The sequence below is a fragment of the Drosophila yakuba genome, chromosome 2L (genome assembly GCF_016746365.2).
Source record: "Drosophila yakuba strain Tai18E2 chromosome 2L, Prin_Dyak_Tai18E2_2.1, whole genome shotgun sequence".
Taxonomy (NCBI): domain Eukaryota; kingdom Metazoa; phylum Arthropoda; class Insecta; order Diptera; family Drosophilidae; genus Drosophila; species Drosophila yakuba.
This window is the reverse complement of record NC_052527.2, coordinates 28,649,416-28,670,739: the sequence shown is the minus strand read 5'-3', so window position 1 is coordinate 28,670,739 and position 21,324 is coordinate 28,649,416. Positions and strand designations below refer to the sequence as shown.

The 21,324-nt window shown below is 41.6% G+C and overlaps 1 protein-coding gene across 1 annotated transcript; it reads left to right on the top strand.

Annotated features, from left to right (window-relative positions):
* Positions 1 to 7,842: 7,842 nt before the first annotated feature.
* LOC120320591 lies at positions 7,843 to 13,906 on the top strand. The gene is made up of 2 exons (XM_039370698.1): positions 7,843 to 12,368; positions 13,085 to 13,906. The coding sequence occupies exons 1-2, from the start codon at positions 8,417 to 8,419 to the stop codon at positions 13,159 to 13,161; spliced, it is 4,029 nt and encodes a 1,342-aa protein (XP_039226632.1). The 5' UTR covers positions 7,843 to 8,416; the 3' UTR covers positions 13,162 to 13,906.
* Positions 13,907 to 21,324: the final 7,418 nt, after the last annotated feature.

Here is a 21,324-nt window from a genome sequence, read left to right as displayed (position 1 = left end):
CCTCGGCCTCCTCTATTATTATTATTTGCACCTCGTCGATAATAGAGTACAGTGTTACTCTGACCTGTTATCTCTGTGCAACTGTTTACAAATTTGGAGATGGCATCATTCATGTTTGTGAATGTGCCTGCTTGCATGATAAGTTTTACCTCATCAACGGAGCAATTCTGTGTCATTGCTCTTACAGCTGTTGTAGTGCTGTATTTATAAGCTAAAGACTGGCTGAGACCTTCACTGATATTGGCACCTTCAAGGGCCTTTGTCAGTTTCTCCACCTCTTGGGTGTATTGGTTAGCCGTTTTATTTCTCTGTTGTAGATTGAGAAGCTTGGCAGATATCACTTCTACCGATTCTCCTTTTACTGCACTTGACAGTTATGTAATGATTGCAGCTTGTCTGCTCTTTACTTATAAGGTTTCTTACATGGCCTTTAAGTTTAGTTTTTATTAGGCTTATCGCAGTCGTTTCATGTGTGCTCTTTAAGCTGTCTAGTAGACCTAGAGCATCCAAAAAACTTTGTAAATTTTCTGGTTTACCATGAAACTCTGGTATCAGAGATGTGGTTAGCCAGATAAAGTCTGTCACTGTCTGTGCCATTTCAGAAATTGTTATTGTTTCGGATTTAAATTCAATTCGGTCGCTTCCTTCTAGTGTTTCAATGTCACAATCGGACTCAGCGCCGCTGATTGTACAGATTCGTCTAGTTCTTTGAACTGGTCTGGGTTGAATTCAACCAATTGACTTAGACTTTCTGGTACATCTATCAGAATATGCCTTCTTTTTCTGATATTATTTAATCTAGTGTTTAGGGATTTTATAACCCTCAAACATTTGTTATTATGTTCAGATGTGAGTCTATTTGCATATTTATTTACTAATGTAACTATATTATTATATTCTCCTACAACTATCTCTATATGATGTTTCAAAGTTTCGGATTTTATTACTGCATCTCTATTGATACATTTATAAGACTTATCAAACCTGTAGCGAAATTCGTCTATTTGTATCGCTATTTCGCTCCATTCCATTCTTGTCGTACAAAAAAAGTTTTTATGAAGCTTTCTTCTACTCTATTTTTTTTTTAAATCTGGTCTAAACGATTTGCCCTATTAATATAACGTTTTTTGACGATTTTGTTATGCTTAATATAAATTGTAAGCAGAAATTGTAGAATTAGCACTATTATAATGATCAGTACTAAGATCCACAACGCATCTATATTGTCTGTGTGATCTATAATATTTACGTTATTAACTACGTTGGCAGTATTGTCTTATGCCTTACTAGAATCGCTAAACCATCCCATTTTTATACCCGTTACTCGTAGAGTAAAAGGGTATACTAGATTCGTTGAAAAGTATGTAACAGGCAGAAGGAAGCGTTTCCGACCATATAAAGTATATATATTCTTGATCAGGATCAGTAGCCGAGTCGATCTGGCCATGTCCGTATGAACGTCGAGATCTCAGAAACTATAAAAGCTAGAAAGTTGAGATTCAGCACGCAGATTTCAGAGACATAGACGCAGCGCAAGTTTGTCGATTTAGGTTGCCACGCCCACTCTAACGCCCACAAACCGCCCAAAACTGTCACGCCCACATTTTTGAAAAATGTGTTAATATTTTTTTCATTTTTGTATTGGTCTTGTAAATTTCTATCGATTTGCTAAAAAACTTTTTGCCACGCCCACTCTAACGCCCACAAACCGCCCAAAGCTGCGACGCCCACACTTTTGAAAAATGTTTTGATATTTTTTCATTTTTGTATTAGTCTTGAAAATTTCTATCGATTTGCAAAAAATCTTTTTGCCACGCCCACTCTAACGCCCACAAACCGCCAAAAACTGTCCTTCGCACTTACACTAGCTGAGTAACGGGTATCAGATAGTCGGGGAACTCGACTATAGCGTTCTCTCTTGTTTAATTTATATTTAATGAAACGTTTTTTGAAGGAAAAAGTGAGATTTTCTATTAATGTGTTTATCTCATAATTATTATATTATTTTCTTCTTCTAGAAAATCAAAAATAAAAATGTTTACGTTTAAAAATTAAGAATTGTTATATTTTGTCATTTTAAAAAAAAAAATTTTGCAGACGTGGAAATATTAGTTGTTAATAAATGTAGTTGGCTCATATATTTGTTTACAATAATAAAAAAAATTGTCCAACCGCATTGTTAGTAAAAAGCCTAACAGATATTAGTGTTTTTCAAGCAGCGGTTTCCCGCATCGGCTTGGAATTAGAAATTAAAACTAAGGCAAATTGGGTAATTGGCATTTATTTATGCAGCCCGTTTGCGTTGTTTCACACCTTGCGAAAGCTTGTTTTCAATGTTTTCCAGACGCTCTTTGTAGCGTTGCAGGGATGCCTCGTCTCTGGCCAACTGGGTCATTTCCTTGACCAGTCGGCGTTGTTGTAGTAGCTTTACCCTTTTTCCGGAGCGTTTCTGCTTCTTTGGTTCCTTCATTTCCTGCCTTGCCCGGTACTCAGCTATTGTGAGTGGGCGTGGTCCATCTGCAGAGTTTTGCTGCAGAGCTTCTTTCAACGTTGGCAAGTCCCTTTGTATCGTGGGCTGCGCGTTCAAAAATTGTGCCTCCTCTGCCATCAATTGTTGCGTGTTGTTGTTATTATTTTTGCACAAATTTTAAATATATGATGTTCGCAAGGATCCCAAAGAAGTATTTTTAGAGTCAGAGCGTCTGCTCAGTTAGAGTTACTTTATTCGAATGTTTCTTATGCGCTCAACTTGGGCTGATCTGACCCGTATATATAGTACTTATTTTTATATACATATAGTTCCATATACATCTATGTATGCAGAAGGCATGCATATGTCATGTATGGTCTGACCACTTGAGCTGCAAAGTGCATGCTCAGCATTCCCACGCTCCGCGATCGGCTTATGTATAAGCGTTAGATCATATTACTTGAGCGCTGGAACACTTGTGTAATTGTTGGTGGTCTTTTGGGTACTTGAACGTTATGTTTATTATAACAAAGTGTCACAATGTTTTGAAGATAAGTTGTACCCATTAATTTAGTATATTTATAGGGTATATATGTTACAATGTAAAAGATGATGCAATGTTAACATATAGGTTGCTTAAGAAAGGCTGTTTTCAGGGAATTCTTGTAGGAATAGATGATGCAATATTTTTTAGAAACTACAATATACTATATAACCCACAAACCGCCCAAAACTGCCAGGCCCACACTTTTGAAAAATGTTTTGATATTTTTTCATTTTTGTATTGGTCTTGTAAAATTTTTTTAAATTTGCCAAAAAACTTTTTGCAACGGCCACTCTAACTTCCACAAACCGCACAAAGCTGCCATGCCCACACTTTTGAAAAATGTTTTGATATTTTTTCATTTTTGTATTAGTATTGTAAATTTCTATCGATTTGCCAAAAAACTTTTTGCCATGGCCACTCTAACGCCCACAAACCGCCCAAAGCTGCCACGTCCACACTTTTGAAAAATGTTTAGATTTTTTTTCCATTTTGTATTGGTCTTGTAAATTTCTATCAATTTGCCAAAAAACTTTTTGCCACGGCCACTCTAACTTCCACAAACCGCCCAAAGCTGCCACGCCCACACTTTTGAAAAATGTTTTGATATTTTTTCATTTTTGTATTAGTCTTGTAAATTTCTATCGATTTGCCAAAAAACTTTTTGCCACGGCCACTCTAGCTTCCACAAACCGCCCAAAGCTGCCACGCCCACACTTTTGAAAAATGTTTTGATATTTTTTCATTTTTGTATTAGTCTTGTAAATTTCTATCGATTTGCCAAAAAACTTTTTGCCACGGCCACTCTAGCTTCCACAAACCGCCCAAAGCTGCCACGCCCACACTTTTGAAAAATGTTTTGATATTTTTTCATTTTTGTATTAGTCTTGTAAATTTCTATCGATTTGCCAAAAAACTTTTTGCCATGGCCACTCTAACTTCCACAATCCGTCAAAAACTGTCAGTATGGAAATTTCTCCTTTGCACTTCCTCCAGCTGAGTAACGGGTATCAGATAGTCAAGGAACTCGACAATAGCGTTCTCTCTTGATATACCCGCTACTCGTAGATTAAAAGGGTATACTAGATTCGTTGAAAAGTATGTAACAGGCAGAAGGAAGCGTTTCCGACCATATAAAGTATATATATTCTTGATCAGGATTAATAGCCGAGTGGATCTGGCCATGTCCGTCTGTCCGTCCGACCGTCCGTTCGTCTGTCCGTCCGTCTGTCCGTCCGTATAAACGTCGAGATCTCAGGAACTACAAAAACTAGAAAGTTGAGATTAAGCATACAGACTCCAGAGACATAGACGCAGCGCAAGCTTGTCGATTCATATTGCCACGTTCACTCTTACGCCCACAAACCGCCCAACACTGCCGTGCCCACGATTTTGAAAACTGTTTCGAATTTTTTTGTTATTTTTGTTTTAGTCTTATAAATTTCTATCTATTTGCAAAAAAACTTTTTGCCACGCCCACTCTAACTCCCACAAACCGCCAAAAACTGTCAGAAAGTAGTTTTTTATTTATTTGACGATAGTCAATTACTAATCGCCATTTCTTCTCTTGTGAATTTGGTAATGATTTTTTCGGAACTAACAAGAGTGGGCTGTTACACTCGGATACAGACGGTTCGACGATTTTGTCGCTAATTAATTTCCTTACTTGTTTTTGAATTTCATCAATATGGCTATGCGGGCTTCTGTAGTTATACCCGTTACTCGTAGAGTAAAAGGGTATACTAGATTCGTTGAAAAGTATGTAACAGGCAGAAGGAAGCGTTTCCGACCATATAAAGTATATATATTCTTGATCAGGATCAATAGCCGAGTCGATCTGGCCATGTCCGTCTGTCCGTCCGTCTGTCCGTCCGTATGAAGGTCGAGATCTCAGGAACTACTAAAGCTAGAAAGGTGAGATTAAGCATACAAACTCCAGGGACATAGAAGCAGCGCAAGTTTGTTGATTCATGTTGCCACGCCCACTGTGACGCCCACAAACCGCCCAAAACTGCCACGCCCACACTTTTGAATAATGTTTTGAAATTTTTTCATTTTTGTATTAGTCCTGTAATTTTCTATCGATTTACCAAAAACTTTTTGCCACGCCCACTCTAACGTCCTCAAACCGCCCAAAGCTGCTACGCCCACACTTTTGAAAAATGTTTTGATATTTTTTCATTTTTATATTGGTCTTGTGAATTTCTATCGATTTGCCAAGAAACTTTCTGCCACGCCCACTATAACGCCTACAAACCGCCAAAAACTGTGTTTAAGACTCTCCTTTTCCCTTCCACTAGCTGAGTAACGGGTATCAGATAGTCGGGGAACTCGACTATAGCGTTCTCTCTTGTTTTTTATATAAATGGGTTCATCATCTTTACGTCTTAATGTTTGTTTATAAAAGTTGTTTTGTTGATATTGGTTCGGTTTCCAGTCCTAAGACATCACTATACTGTGTACATAATTCAGTTAATTGATTTTTGAATTGGTCTGGAAAATTTTTCTTTAGTTTTGAAAGTACTTGTTCGCTTCTATTTTTAGTGTTGGTATTATGAATGTCATAATCTTTTAAATTTTCATATTGGATTTTGTTTACTTTGACCAATTGATCGAAATTAGTTGTATTTAGAAGTCGAATGTATAAATGTTTGGATGCTGCTATTGTATTTGCAACATAAATCCCATTGTGTATTTCCTGATCTGGCTGGCAGAAGAACTGTATTGTTGCCAGCGCTATATGTTATCGGAACATATATTGGATAATTTAAATTTTGGGGTCTAATTATAAACCAGTCTTCACTTGGTTTGAAATCTAGTTGACAATTGAATTTCTTTATAAAATCAATGCCTATTATTCCATCACACGCTATATGTTATCGGAACATATATGGGATAATTTAAATTTTGGGGTCTAATTATAAACCAGTCTTCACTTGGTTTGAAATCTAGTTGACAATTGAATTTCTTTATGAAATCAATGCCTATTATTCCATCACATGTTATTGCAAAATTTGGGTCCACCAATTGAAATTCATGTGGAATAATATATTTTGGCCTATGCCTTCGATGTTTATTATTTTTTCTGTTTGAATTTGGAAGTTATCAGAATTTACCTTCAGAAGTGAGATATCTGCACCGGTATCAATGATAAATGTTAGTTTATTTTCAGTTGAATGATTATGGAAAGTTACGAATATATTAAGACTATAATTGATGGAATGAACTTTAACATTTATTGGTTGTTTCCTAAAGGGTTCGGTGAGTTTTCCGACGTATTTTGCGTGATTCTCACATTGCTATTATTATTATTACTCTGGTAGTAGTTTCCACGGTTATTAAGGTTATTATTGTTGTTTGTTATTGCTGCCTCGGTTGTAATTGTTGTGGTAGTTATTTCTTCCACGATTATAACCTCGGCCTCCTCTATTATTATTATTTGCACCTCGTCGATAATAGAGTACAGTGTTACTCTGACCTGTTATCTCTGTGCAACTGTTTACAAATTTGGAGATGGCATCATTCATGTTTGTGAATGTGCCTGCTTGCATGATAAGTTTTACCTCATCAACGGAGCAATTCTGTGTCATTGCTCTTACAGCTGTTGTAGTGCTGTATTTATTAGCTAAAGACTGGCTGAGACCTTCACTGATATTGGCACCTTCAAGGGCCTTTGTCAGTTTCTCCACCTCTTGGGTGTATTGGTTAGCCGTTTTATTTCTCTGTTGTAGATTGAGAAGCTTGGCAGATATCACTTCTACCGATTCTCCTTTTACTGCACTTGACAGTTATGTAATGATTGCAGCAATTGTCTGCTCTTTACTTATAAGGTTTCTTACATGGCCTTTAAGTTTAGTTTTTATTAGGCTTATCGCAGTCGTTTCATGTGTGCTCTTTAAGCTGTCTAGTAGACCTAGAGCATCCAAAAAACTTTGTAAATTTTCTGGTTTACCATGAAACTCTGGTATCAGAGATGTGGTTAGCCAGATAAAGTCTGTCACTGTCTGTGCCATTTCAGAAATTGTTATTGTTTCGGATTTAAATTCAATTCGGTCGCTTCCTTCTAGTGTTTCAATGTCACAATCGGACTCAGCGCCGCCTGATTGTACAGATTCGTCTAGTTCTTTGAACTGGTCTGGGTTGAATTCAACCAATTGACTTAGACTTTCTGGTACATCTATCAGAATATGCCTTCTTTTTCTGATATTATTTAATCTTGTGTTTAGGGATTTTATAACCCTCAAACATTTGTTATTATGTTCAGATGTGAGTCTATTTGCATATTTATTTACTAATGTAACTATATTATTATATTCTCCTACAACTATCTCTATATGATGTTTCAAAGTTTCGGATTTTATTACTGCATCTCTATTGATACATTTATAAGACTTATCAAACCTGTAGCGAAATTCGTCTATTTGTATCGCTATTTCGCTCCATTCCATTCTTGTCGTACAAGAAAAGTTTTTATGAAGCTTTCTTCTACTCTATTTTTTTTTAAATCTGGTCTAAACGATTTGCCCTATTAATATAACGTTTTTTGACGATTTTGTTATGCTTAATATAAATTGTAAGCAGAAATTGTAGAATTAGCACTATTATAATGATCAGTACTAAGATCCACAACGCATCTATATTGTCTGTGTGATCTATAATATTTACGTTATTAACTACGTTGGCAGTATTGTCTTATGCCTTACTAGAATCGCTAAACCATCCCATTTTTATACCCGTTACTCGTAGAGTAAAAGGGTATACTAGATTCGTTGAAAAGTATGTAACAGGCAGAAGGAAGCGTTTCCGACCATATAAAGTATATATATTTGTACGGATTATGAGCGGAGTCACCCGGTGCTTCAGCTGTCTTAACAGCGGATTAACATTTTATATATCGATGCTAATTGAACTGAACTGTATTCTTTCTTTCTCTCTTGTAATTTGCGGTCATAGCGATCAGACGTGATTTTTGTATATGAAGAAATAAATGAAGTTAAATAGTGTATATATGATTCTTATTTGCGAACCCCATTACAATGATGTCAAAGCAGTGAGGCATCACAACTATTCATTGGTGGCCCATGAGGGGAACCTTGCTCATAAGAATCATAATTAATAATTGCTAAAAGCTGTTTGGCAATTTTATCTTCGTGGTCGGCTTCATCCAGATAAATCACCGTGCCTACGTTTTCTATCGCGCTCGCTCTCATCACGACAGAGCAGTATACGCAAACATTCGCGCTCGCTCTCATCACGACAGAGCTAAGTCCCGTTGCCCTTCGATTCCGTTAGATTTGCCGGAATCTCTGCCAACTCAAAAAAACAAGACGTCAAAGAAGAACACCGATAACATACGAGCATTTGTGCATATTACATACAGTGGAGCAACGTCAGTATAAACAATGTCGAAATTTGATCAACTGGTGCGAGTTCAAACTGACCGCATTGAGTCTTTGAAGCGCTTGTTCAGTAATGTGAAAAAAGACTCGAGTGCGCGGAAAACGGAAATATATTTCGAAAAACGTTTGAATCAAATCGACGAGTTTAACAAAGAATTTCATCAGGCGCATCACACACTTATATGCATGGCAGACTACGAAGAAAGTGTGTATAAGCAACAAAATACAATCAGCCAATTCGAAGACCTGGGCATGGAAGTTTACTGTTTCGTGGCCGAAGAAAAGAAACGAATTTATCCAGGCACAGTGACGCACAACGAATCAGCTAACTCTACAATAACAACACATGTAGAGGAAGTACGGATACCACTGCCAAAATTACCAGTTCCGAAATTCTCTGGCAACTGCGCGGACTGGCCAAGTTTTCATGATGCATTTTTACGCTTAATTCACAATAATGAGCGTCTGGATAAGATTCAAAGGTTCCATTTTTTAAAGGAAGCATTACCAGTAGGCCTGGACAACGACATTCGCCAAATCGCTTTAACTGAAGCAAACTATGAAGTCGCTTGGACCACACTTCTACAACGATATAACAACCCACGAATTGTGTTCGCCAGCCATATGAACATGCTCTACAACTTACCGAATCTTTCGAAAGAAAAATCTGCTGACATACGGTCTATGGTTAGCACAGTCAACGTCTGCATTGCCGCTTGCAATACCGTCAAGGCGCCACTACAGGGAGGAGATTTTTGGTTGACTCATTATCTAACAACCAAACTACCCAAAGACACTCACACAGCTTGGGAGCATCATCTGGGCAGCAAGATTGACGTTCCTTCATACAAAGATCTGCAACAGTTCCTCAATGATCGACTTGTTACGTTAGACGCTATTGAAAGCCGTAACGCGTGCAGCGGCATGAAACAGTCAAATGAAACTTCAGACGGTACTAAACGCGTGCGTGTGCACAGCGCCCACACCAGGTCGGGTGCTTCCGCGTCCGCTTGCTATCATTGTGGCAACTTACACATACTTCGAAGATGTCCGCAATTTCTTTCAATGGATTGCTACCAACGGAAGGAAGTGGCCAGCAAGGCAAAATTGTGTCTCAATTGCCTGGGAAAATCGCACACACAAGCAAGCTGCCCCAGCAACAAGAATTGTCTTCATTGTGGTCAACGTCATCACACGATGTTACATTTTCCAGCAACACAGCCAACGCTGATACCCTCCTCGACATCATGCCAAAGTTCAGCAGCCAGTTCAGATGCCAAGCCGACTCTACAGTGCATGTCAACTACAACTTCATCTATGACTCATCGAAAGGTACTACTAGCAACAGCTCGGGTTGTACTCAGTAACACACAGACAGGATGCCAGGCCACGGTAAACGCGCTTCTTGACCAAGGATCGGAAGCAACTATCATTTCGGAGCATGCTGTACAGTCTCTCCAGCTCTCCCGAAGCACAACTCGCACTTCAATCACCGGAGTCGGTCAAGATTCAGGACGACGCTGCAAATTCATCGTAAGTTGTTCGGTGCAAACAGCAACTAACCCAAATTTCTCGTTAAAGGTCGACGATGCTTATGTTTTGAACACGTTGACATCACACATGCCAAGTCAAAGTTTTCCAGCAGGAAACTGGAGTCATATCCATGGTCTCATGCTCGCAGACCCCTATTATTATAGATCCAAGCGAATCGATATCATTTTTGGAGCCGACCTTATGGCACAACTCTTGTTACCTGGAACTAAGATTGGCTTGCCAAACGAACCCATAGCGCAGAATACTCAACTCGGATGGGTTCTGTTAGGCAATGTTGGCAACACGCATATTACACGCCACATTCGATGTAATCATGCCATAATAAACTCCGAAGAGCTGCTTAAGGTATTTTGCGAGGTAGAATCAGTTCCAGAACGCCCAAAGCTCTCCAAAGAAGATCAATGGTGCGAGTCTTTCTTTAAGCAGACCCATCAACGTCAACCAGACGGCAGTTATCAAGTCCGTTTGCCATTCAAGAGGAACTTTGACCCCAGTATGACGCTCGGAAAATCTCATCAGATCGCCCTGAACAGATATCTTCAACTCGAAAGGCGCCTTCAAAGGGACCCAGACAAATGGATCAGATACTGCAAAGGAATTGAAGAATATTTTCAACTAGGTCAAATCACGTTGGCAGAGACGAGCGAAAACTCAACCATAACCACGGATTCCTACGGTCGGCATGTTGCATCATGCGTGCTACCACATCATGCAGTTTTCAAAGAAGAAAGCCTCACCACAAAACAACGTATCGTTTTTGACGCATCGGCCCGGACCTCAAATGGCAGATCGTTAAACGATGTACTATGTGTAGGTCCCACGCTGCAAAATGATCTGCCAGCCGTTCTCTTGAATTGGAGACAATATCAGTTTGTTTTCACTGCCGATATACAACGAATGTATCGCTGTATCAATGTCCACCCTGATGACACGCAGTACCAGAGGATTTTATGGCGGGCGGCGGATGGAGTCATCAAACAGCATTGCTTAACTACCGTCACGTTTGGAACAGCGTCTGCACCTTATACAGCTATAAGAGTCATCCATCAAATAGCTGAAGACACACAGACAAAATATCCTATGGCATCCAACGTTCTCAAAAATGAGATATATGTCGACGACATTCTCTCAGGCGATCATTCACAAGAGGCAGCAATACGGAAAAGTTTGCAAACTATGCTAGCTTTAAAATCCTCTGGCATGGAGCTACGAAAATGGGCTAGTAATGACCAGGATCTGATGGCAACGATACCTCTCGAGCATCGATGCAAGCAGACATCCCTCAGTTGGGACAATGCGGACACCATCAAAACACTGGGTATGTACTGGTTGCCCAAGCAAGATTGCTTCACTTATAAATTACTAGCAAATACTCCAGCCGGTATAACAAAACGAGAAATCCTATCGACCATAGCACGTTTATTTGATCCTCTTGGATTAATCGCTCCAGTTGTAATTTCAGCAAAGATTATATTGAAAGAAATCACACTAGCGAAGCAATATCGCGAGGACGGATCGAGTACATCACTGGATTGGGATGAGCCAGTTCCCAACATCATTGCCGTCAAATGGCAACAATTTCGACAGCAACTAATGAAGGTTAAGACGATCAAAATACCACGCAGCGTCAAATTTACGCCACTATTTAGTAGTGAGATACAACTGCACACCTTTTGCGATGGATCCTCCAGTGCTTACGCAGCAGCAGTGTATGCACGCACCCAACAGTCTGATGGGACTTTCTATACAACGCTCATCGTCGCAAAATCAAAAATTTCGCCAACCAAGCCGTTAACAATACCGCGCACTGAGCTATGCGGTGCAGTATTAGCTACCAAACTCACCAAATGGGTGCTGGAGAATAACCGATGGACCAATGCACATATATCTACCTTTTACTGGACCGATGCTACCATTGTTCTGCACTGGATTAAAGGAGACATTACTAGGTGGAAAACGTTTGTAGCCAACCGAGTGTCTTACATTCTCGACCACACCTCAGCGGCTCAGTGGCACCACATAGACACATCGGAAAACCCAGCAGATTGCGCAACCAGAGGCTTACCACCGAGCCAAATACCTGATATTTGGTGGCATGGCCCATCCTGGCTATGCAAACCACACAATATTTGGCCAAACACGCAATCACAATTGCTCAATCCAGAAGAACGGGATCTGGAGGCCAAATCCATAAAAATTAGAGCCTTCACTACCTTGTCAGACACAAAGGATTCTATTATTGACCGATTCTCGTCGTATACAAAACTGCTACGTGTCACGGCATACATGTTACGATTCTGCCACAATGCTCATGCTCGAGCACAACGAAGTCACGGATCACTCTCTCCTGACGAGCTGGATGAGGCCCTGTGCTGCATAGCTCGCCTTGCACAATCCGATACATTTCACGCCGACATCCAAGCGCTTAAAAGGAACAAGCCGTTACCACCCCGTAGCACACTTTCAAATCTTACACCGTTTCTTGACAACAATATCTTGAGGATTCGTGGCCGTCTCAAGCATTCAAATCTCTCTTTTTCTCGAAAACATCCAATTATATTACCTCATTGTCACCTATTTACAGATTTGGTAATTCAACACTCTCATCAGCTCACTCTACATGGCGGCGCTCAATTAACACTGGCTCACATACGCTACAAATTCTGGATTCCCAGAGGCAGACAAGCAGTCAGGCGAATCATCCGGAAATGCGTCACATGTTTTAAGGTAGCTCCAGTCGTAGCGAAGCAATTGATGGGTGACTTGCCATTACATCGAGTCAACCCCCCAACTCGTCCGTTCATTACAACAGGAGTTGACTACACTGGTGCGATTGAACTTCAAGCCGCGCGTGTACGAGGATCAACCACCTACAAAGGCTATGTAGCCATTTTTATATGCTTAGCAACCAAGGCGGTCCACTTGGAAGCCGTCACTGGACTTTCAACAGAGCACTTCCTGCAAGCATTTACGCGATTCACCGGACGTCGAGGACAAGTTCAACATATGTATAGTGATAACGGCACAAATTTTGTTGGCGCGAGTACATCGCTTAACCAGCCCATCACTTGCAAGGCAGCCCTAAACGAATCGACATGTCAACATGGGACAAGGTGGCATTTCACACCTCCATATTCTCCCAATTTTGGTGGCATCTGGGAGGCAAACGTGAAAGCAATGAAGCATCATCTTAAACGGATCGTCGGCAGCCACAAGCAGACGTATGAGGAGCTTACTACAGTTTTGATCAGGATTGAAGCATGTTTGAACTCACGTCCACTTTGCCCGCTAACCGCCGACCCTGACGATTTAGAAGTACTAACTCCAGCACATTTCTTAATTGGTGACGCACTACTGGCACCGCCACAAGGTCGGCCGAATAATAAGCCTTTGCGTGAACTATTTCTCGCACAACAACACATGACGCGACAATTCTGGTCTCAATGGTCTCGTGATTGGTTATCACACTTGCAAACTCGGCCAAAGTGGTGCCAAATCAAAGATAATCTTAGCATCAACGACTTAGTCATTATAAAGGATGATAATCTACCACCAGCTAAATGGACTATAGGCCGAGTCGTCGAACTGCACCCTGGATCGGACTCGCTAGTCAGAGTGGTTACATTAAAGACGAAATCTGGCATTCAAAAGAGGTCAATCACAAAGCTTTGTCCACTTCCGATTTCAACATAATTATGATCAACACACGGATCAAGAATCACAAGGAGCCTTCATGCTGGACGACGCATTGGCGGGCGGCATGTACGGATTATGAGCGGAGTCACCCGGTGCTTCAGCTGTCTTAACAGCGGATTAACATTTTATATATCGATGCTAATTGAACTGAACTGTATTCTTTCTTTCTCTCTTGTAATTTGCGGTCATAGCGATCAGACGTGATTTTTGTATATGAAGAAATAAATGAAGTTAAATAGTGTATATATGATTCTTATTTGCGAACCCCATTACAATGATGTCAAAGCAGTGAGGCATCACAACTATTCAATATTCTTGATCAGGATCAGTAGCCGAGTCGATCTGGCCATGTCCGTCTGTCCGTCCGTCTGTCCGTCTGTCCGTCCGTATGAACGTCGAGATCTCAGAAACTATAAAAGCTAGAAAGTTGAGATTCAGCATGCAGATTTCAGAGACATAGACGCAGCGCAAGTTTGTCGATTTAGGTTGCCACGCCCACTCTAACGCCCACAAACCGCCCAAAACTGCCACGCCCACATTTTTGAAAAATGTTTTAATATTTTTTCATTTTTGTATTGGTCTTGTAAATTTCTATCGATTTGCTAAAAAACTTTTTGCCACGCCCACTCTAACGCCCACAAACCGCCCAAAGCTGCGACGCCCACACTTTTGAAAAATGTTTTGATATTTTTTCATTTTTGTATTAGTCTTGAAAATTTCTATCGATTTGCAAAAAATCTTTTTGCCACGCCCACTCTAACGCCCACAAACCGCCAAAAACTGTCCTTCGCACTTACACTAGCTGAGTAACGGGTATCAGATAGTCGGGGAACTCGACTATAGCGTTCTCTCTTGTTTAATTTATATTTAATGAAACGTTTTTTGAAGGAAAAAGTGAGATTTTCTATTAATGTGTTTATCTCATAATTATTATATTATTTTCTTCTTCTAGAAAATCAAAAATAAAAATGTTTACGTTTAAAAATTAAGAATTGTTATATTTTGTCATTTTAAAAAAAAAAATTTTGCAGACGTGGAAATATTAGTTGTTAATAAATGTAGTTGGCTCATATATTTGTTTACAATAATAAAAAAAATTGTCCAACCGCATTGTTAGTAAAAAGCCTAACAGATATTAGTGTTTTTCAAGCAGCGGTTTCCCGCATCGGCTTGGAATTAGAAATTAAAACTAAGGCAAATTGGGTAATTGGCATTTATTTATGCAGCCCGTTTGCGTTGTTTCACACCTTGCGAAAGCTTGTTTTCAATGTTTTCCAGACGCTCTTTGTAGCGTTGCAGGGATGCCTCGTCTCTGGCCAACTGGGTCATTTCCTTGACCAGTCGGCGTTGTTGTAGTAGCTTTACCCTTTTTCCGGAGCGTTTCTGCTTCTTTGGTTCCTTCATTTCCTGCCTTGCCCGGTACTCAGCTATTGTGAGTGGGCGTGGTCCATCTGCAGAGTTTTGCTGCAGAGCTTCTTTCAACGTTGGCAAGTCCCTTTGTATCGTGGGCTGCGCGTTCAAAAATTGTGCCTCCTCTGCCATCAATTGTTGCGTGTTGTTGTTATTATTTTTGCACAAATTTTAAATATATGATGTTCGCAAGGATCCCAAAGAAGTATTTTTAGAGTCAGAGCGTCTGCTCAGTTAGAGTTACTTTATTCGAATGTTTCTTATGCGCTCAACTTGGGCTGATCTGACCCGTATATATAGTACTTATTTTTATATACATATAGTTCCATATACATCTATGTATGCAGAAGGCATGCATATGTCATGTATGGTCTGACCACTTGAGCTGCAAAGTGCATGCTCAGCATTCCCACGCTCCGCGATCGGCTTATGTATAAGCGTTAGATCATATTACTTGAGCGCTGGAACACTTGTGTAATTGTTGGTGGTCTTTTGGGTACTTGAACGTTATGTTTATTATAACAAAGTGTCACAATGTTTTGAAGATAAGTTGTACCCATTAATTTAGTATATTTATAGGGTATATATGTTACAATGTAAAAAAAGGTGCAATGTTAACATATAGGTTGCTTAAGAAAGGCTGTTTTCAGGGAATTCTTGTAGGAATAGATGATGCAATATTTTTTAGAAACTACAATATACTATATAACCCACAAACCGCCCAAAACTGCCAGGCCCACACTTTTGAAAAATGTTTTGATATTTTTTCATTTTTGTATTGGTCTTGTAAAATTTTTTTAAATTTGCCAAAAAACTTTTTGCAACGGCCACTCTAACTTCCACAAACCGCACAAAGCTGCCATGCCCACACTTTTGAAAAATGTTTTGATATTTTTTCATTTTTGTATTAGTATTGTAAATTTCTATCGATTTGCCAAAAAACTTTTTGCCATGGCCACTCTAACGCCCACAAACCGCCCAAAGCTGCCACGTCCACACTTTTGAAAAATGTTTAGATTTTTTTTCCATTTTGTATTGGTCTTGTAAATTTCTATCAATTTGCCAAAAAACTTTTTGCCACGGCCACTCTAACTTCCACAAACCGCCCAAAGCTGCCACGCCCACACTTTTGAAAAATGTTTTGATATTTTTTCATTTTTGTATTAGTCTTGTAAATTTCTATCGATTTGCCAAAAAACTTTTTGCCACGGCCACTCTAGCTTCCACAAACCGCCCAAAGCTGCCACGCCCACACTTTTGAAAAATGTTTTGATATTTTTTCATTTTTGTATTAGTCTTGTAAATTTCTATCGATTTGCCAAAAAACTTTTTTCCACGGCCACTCTAGCTTCCACAAACCGCCCAAAGCTGCCACGCCCACACTTTTGAAAAATGTTTTGATATTTTTTCATTTTTGTATTAGTCTTGTAAATTTCTATCGATTTGCCAAAAACTTTTTGCCATGGCCACTCTAACTTCCACCATCCGTCAAAAACTGTCAGTATGGAAATTTCTCCTTTGCACTTCCTCCAGCTGAGTAACGGGTATCAGATAGTCAAGGAACTCGACAATAGCGTTCTCTCTTGATATACCCGCTACTCGTAGATTAAAAGGGTATACTAGATTCGTTGAAAAGTATGTAACAGGCAGAAGGAAGCGTTTCCGACCATATAAAGTATATATATTCTTTATCAGGATTAATAGCCGAGTGGATCTGGCCATGTCCGTCTGTCCGTCCGACCGTCCGTTCGTCTGTCCGTCCGTCTGTCCGTCCGTATAAACGTCGAGATCTCAGGAACTACAAAAACTAGAAAGTTGAGATTAAGCATACAGACTCCAGAGACATAGACGCAGCGCAAGCTTGTCGATTCATATTGCCACGTTCACTCTTACGCCCACAAACCGCCCAACACTGCCGTGCCCACGATTTTGAAAACTGTTTCGAATTTTTTTGTTATTTTTGTTTTAGTCTTATAAATTTCTATCTATTTGCAAAAAAACTTTTTGCCACGCCCACTCTAACTCCCACAAACCGCCAAAAACTGTCAGCGTTGAAGACTCTCCTTCGCACTTCCACTAGCTTAGTAACGGGTATCAGATAGTCGGGGAACTCGACTATAGCGTTCTCTCTTGTTATACCCGTTACTCGTAGAGTAAAAGGGTATACTAGATTCGTTGAAAAGTATGTAACAGGCCGAAGGAAGCGTTTCCGACCAAATAAAGTATATATATTCTTGATCAGGATCAATAGCCGAGTCGATCTGGCCATGTCCGTCTGTCTGTCTGTCCGTCCGTCCGTCCGTATGAACGTCGAGATCTCAGGAACTACAAAAACTAGAAAGTTGAGATTAAGCATACAGACTCCAGAGACATAGACGCAGCGCAAGCTTGTCGATTCATATTGCCACGTTCACTCTTACGCCCACAAACCGCCCAACACTGCCGTGCCCACGATTTTGAAAACTGTTTCGAATTTTTTTGTTATTTTTGTTTTAGTCTTATAAATTTCTATCTATTTGCAAAAAAACTTTTTCCCACGCCCACTCTAACTCCCACAAACCTTCAAAAACAGTCAGTGTTAAAGACTTTCTTTCGCAGCTGGAATAACGGGTATCAGATAGTCGAGAAACTCGACTATAGTGCTCACTCTTGTTTATATTGAATATGGATTTTCGACCCATGAAGAAGCTGTCATATTAAGTTTACCGATCTCCGCCATATTAAGTTTACTGATCGCCGCCATATCTTGCGAGCTTTTTTATACATAGGCTGAGGTCAGGGATTGTAGGAGGACACACTGCGGTGAGCGATCAATTATTTGGAACATTTTAAGTCTCACTGTAACCCTTCTCAGAATAAAATCACCCATACCTACTCGAACAAGCAGTCGGCGGGTTGGTTTTATACAACTCCTGAATGGGCCAACGACAACAGATTTTATTCGCAGTCCGAGGCTGAGACAGCAAGGGCAACTTGCGCTGGAGGAAAATCAGACAGCGGCCGTCAGTCAAAAAGTTGCCCGTGCACGCAGACAGCGTGAAGCAGCCGCAGACAGCAGCAGAATATAATAAGGTAGGACCCAGATTTTCGCAGGCGGCGCAACAGGTAGACGCAGACAGCGTCAGTGGAGGCACCATGATTCAGCATTCACCGAGACGTAGTCCCCAGTATCAGGAGGGTCCGGAGACTGCAACGACGAGCGTGGCGCCGCAGACAGGCGGCAGCGATGGACTGATCGGCATATCATGCCCTCCCGCGGCAAATGCAGCAGTGCTCCAAGATGGCGACCGGAGCGCACAAACTTCGGCTGCAGGTCACCAACCGGCAAACACTACCGGGACCACCGGACCTAGTCGGAGCAAGAAGCCGAGGATGGCGGCACCGGAGGGAGCGGAGGGGTATCGAACTGCCGCCATTTTTGAGTCGGTCACCAGTCCCGTTGCACCGAACCTTCTAGATGCCAGTAGCCGCCATATTTATATTAACTCCCAACGGTACCATGTACAGCTACGGATAGCTGTAGCATTCGCGTGTCGCCATTTTGTGCGATGGGTCTTTCGCAGACATCGCACAGATTCGCGCCACCAAGCATAAGCACTTAGGATGCTGGAATACGGACGCCATCCCCAGCAGCAGGAGCATGAGCGGCAACAATTGGAGGAACTGGAAGCTGGATGCCACGCAAGCTGCTGGATTTGCCAGCCTTCGGTGGACAGCCGGAGGACCTGCCCATTTTTTTTTGTGCATTAACGGAGACAACGCATGCGTACCGATGCACGGACCTGGAGAACAACCTACGCTTGCTGAAGGCACTGTAGGACGACGGACGCGAAACATTGAAGTCGCTGTTGATCCATCCCAACAACATTATTGCCGCCGTGGAGCAACTGCGATCCAGATATGGCCGACCGGAGCAGCTTATACGCAGCCAGCTAAACAGCATACGCGATTACGGATCACAACATAGCGAAGCTCATTCCGTTCTCTGCCGGAGTAAGTAATTTGGCGACCTTTTTGCAGTCAGCAAAGGCAGACCATCATTTGATAACCCCACCCTAATGGATGAACTTGTGTCAATACCATTGTTTAGTTCTAATTGTTATTAGTATTATTTAGTTTTTACGGAATTAAATGTTGCTGTTAAGAAACAATATGGGGTTGGCTGATGTCGACAATAGTAATTTGAATTATTAAATATACTAAATAATTAAAACATATACAAAGTACATTAATATAGCTAGTGTATTTTAAAACATAAACTTTCCAAAATTTTTTTTTATATTTCATTAAAATTATACTAAGTAACTAATTAATTTTTATAAAAGAAACTGTTTTTTGCAAAACAAGATTTCTTGAGGCGCGAAGTGCGGACATAGGCAGCAAAAATGCATTGTTTTTTTACACGTAGCTCTAATAACAATTATTCTTATATAAAGTATTTATACCCGTTACTCGTAGAGCAAAAGGGTATACTAGATTAATTAAAAAGTATGTAACAGGGCCGTCAGTCGGGTGATGGAGAAGGGGACTAACGTGTAGTTTCAAGCTTGCTAGAAGAACGCGCCGTAATTGTCCATATACCCGGAATACTCTCCCGGATACTCTCCACGCAAGGGCGGCTGGAAACAGGTCCTCTGGCAAGGTTATGTCCCTGCCAGAGGATGCTGGCAAATGGTAGTCGGGCGTCCAGGGCCGGACTAAGGTGTCACTCGACCCGTGCCGAGAGTCAGCCTGGCTGAGGGCCCGGGTCGCAAAATAGCTCAGTCCTAAACAGAGAGCTCAGGGTACCTGGCGACCCCCTGTTCTAAGAAGCCTTACCAGGGCGTCGCGGATCTCCGCCCGGGTGGACCCTCCTTTTCTCCGAAATTCGTGGGAATCACTTGGAATCGATAAAAATAAATAAAATAGAGTCAGGATTTCCCAAAAAACCTACTTAAACGGCAGTGACGACTGAGTCTGGCCGTACAGATTTCAAGGCAGCGATGTTGGCGAGTGAGCCCACCTTCCTGGCCAACCCCACCTCAAGTCTGAGGCGACTGAGTGCAAGCCGCCCAAAGCCGTCGCCATGGGAACATCTCCAGGCCCTAGTGCCATGATGCCCCCTTCAGGCGCAGCCAAAGACGGCAAACACTCAGTGGCAACCGGTAACAGCAAATACACCTACACAGAGAAACGATCTGCAGGTCAAATCCTACGCAGCCAGGAGAGATCGAAAACGGCTCCTTCAGCTGAATGGATGAAGAAGGTGGAATGGGCAAGATTCGTTTTGCCAAACTTCGGCAAGGAAGCCCCCAAGCCACCCAAGCCCACAGAGGTCAAAAAGCGACCTCCGCCTAAGAGGGAGCGCTCCCAGGACGTTCCCTCCGAACCCTAGGCAAAGCGGCAACGCGTACAGCAAGGGCGATCTTTTGCGGAGATCGCGAAAAAGCGCCTTCTCCTGGGCGTGGTCAACAAAAACGACCCGAGTAGCAGCCCTAGCCACAAAATGCTTCGAAATTCTGTCCAAAGAACCTGGTCCCTCTCTTGTCTGAAAAGACGTGGGATGGTTCCAAGTCAGCGTCAAGGTGATCGCCTGCGACGATGAATTCTCTGCGGAGCTGTACAAAGCCGGAGTGTATGAGGGCGCCGGAATTGTTGCGTTGAGCTGGTCCGACGTACCTTGCCGACCCCGTGCAAGGATCTGGATCCCGGCATCCATCAAGGCGCCGGACCAGATCGTAACCATGCTGTAGCGATGCAACATCCACCTTCCCACCTCGGACTGGCGAGTGGTGAAGGTCGACAAGATGGAAGGGCCAATAAACCAGGCCATCCTCATAATAAACAAGGAGTCCCTAGCTCCCATTGAGGCCGCTCACGGGGACCTAAACTTTGGGTTTACATCAGTAATCATAAAGGTCTATAAATCGGACTCCGCCAAGGAGGATCAGGAAGGCGGTGGAGGAGTGAACGAGGGGATTGACTCTGAGACCGAGGCATCGGAAGCCGAGGACGGTTACTCCACCAATGCTTCAATCCTCCGCAGCCTCGCAAATATGGGTCCAATGACGGACCTAACCACATCGGACGAGAAGGGAGGCTTCTGCAAATAAACCTCCACCACATTAAGGCAGCTTCTGCTGCTCTTCAGCTCCATCTGGCAGAGGATGGAGTCGACATAGTCCTGATCCAGGAACCTTAGATAGTGGGAGGAAAAGTTTTTGGATTAGGGACTAAGGAATATAAGCTTCTAACAGCTACCAGCGAAGGTA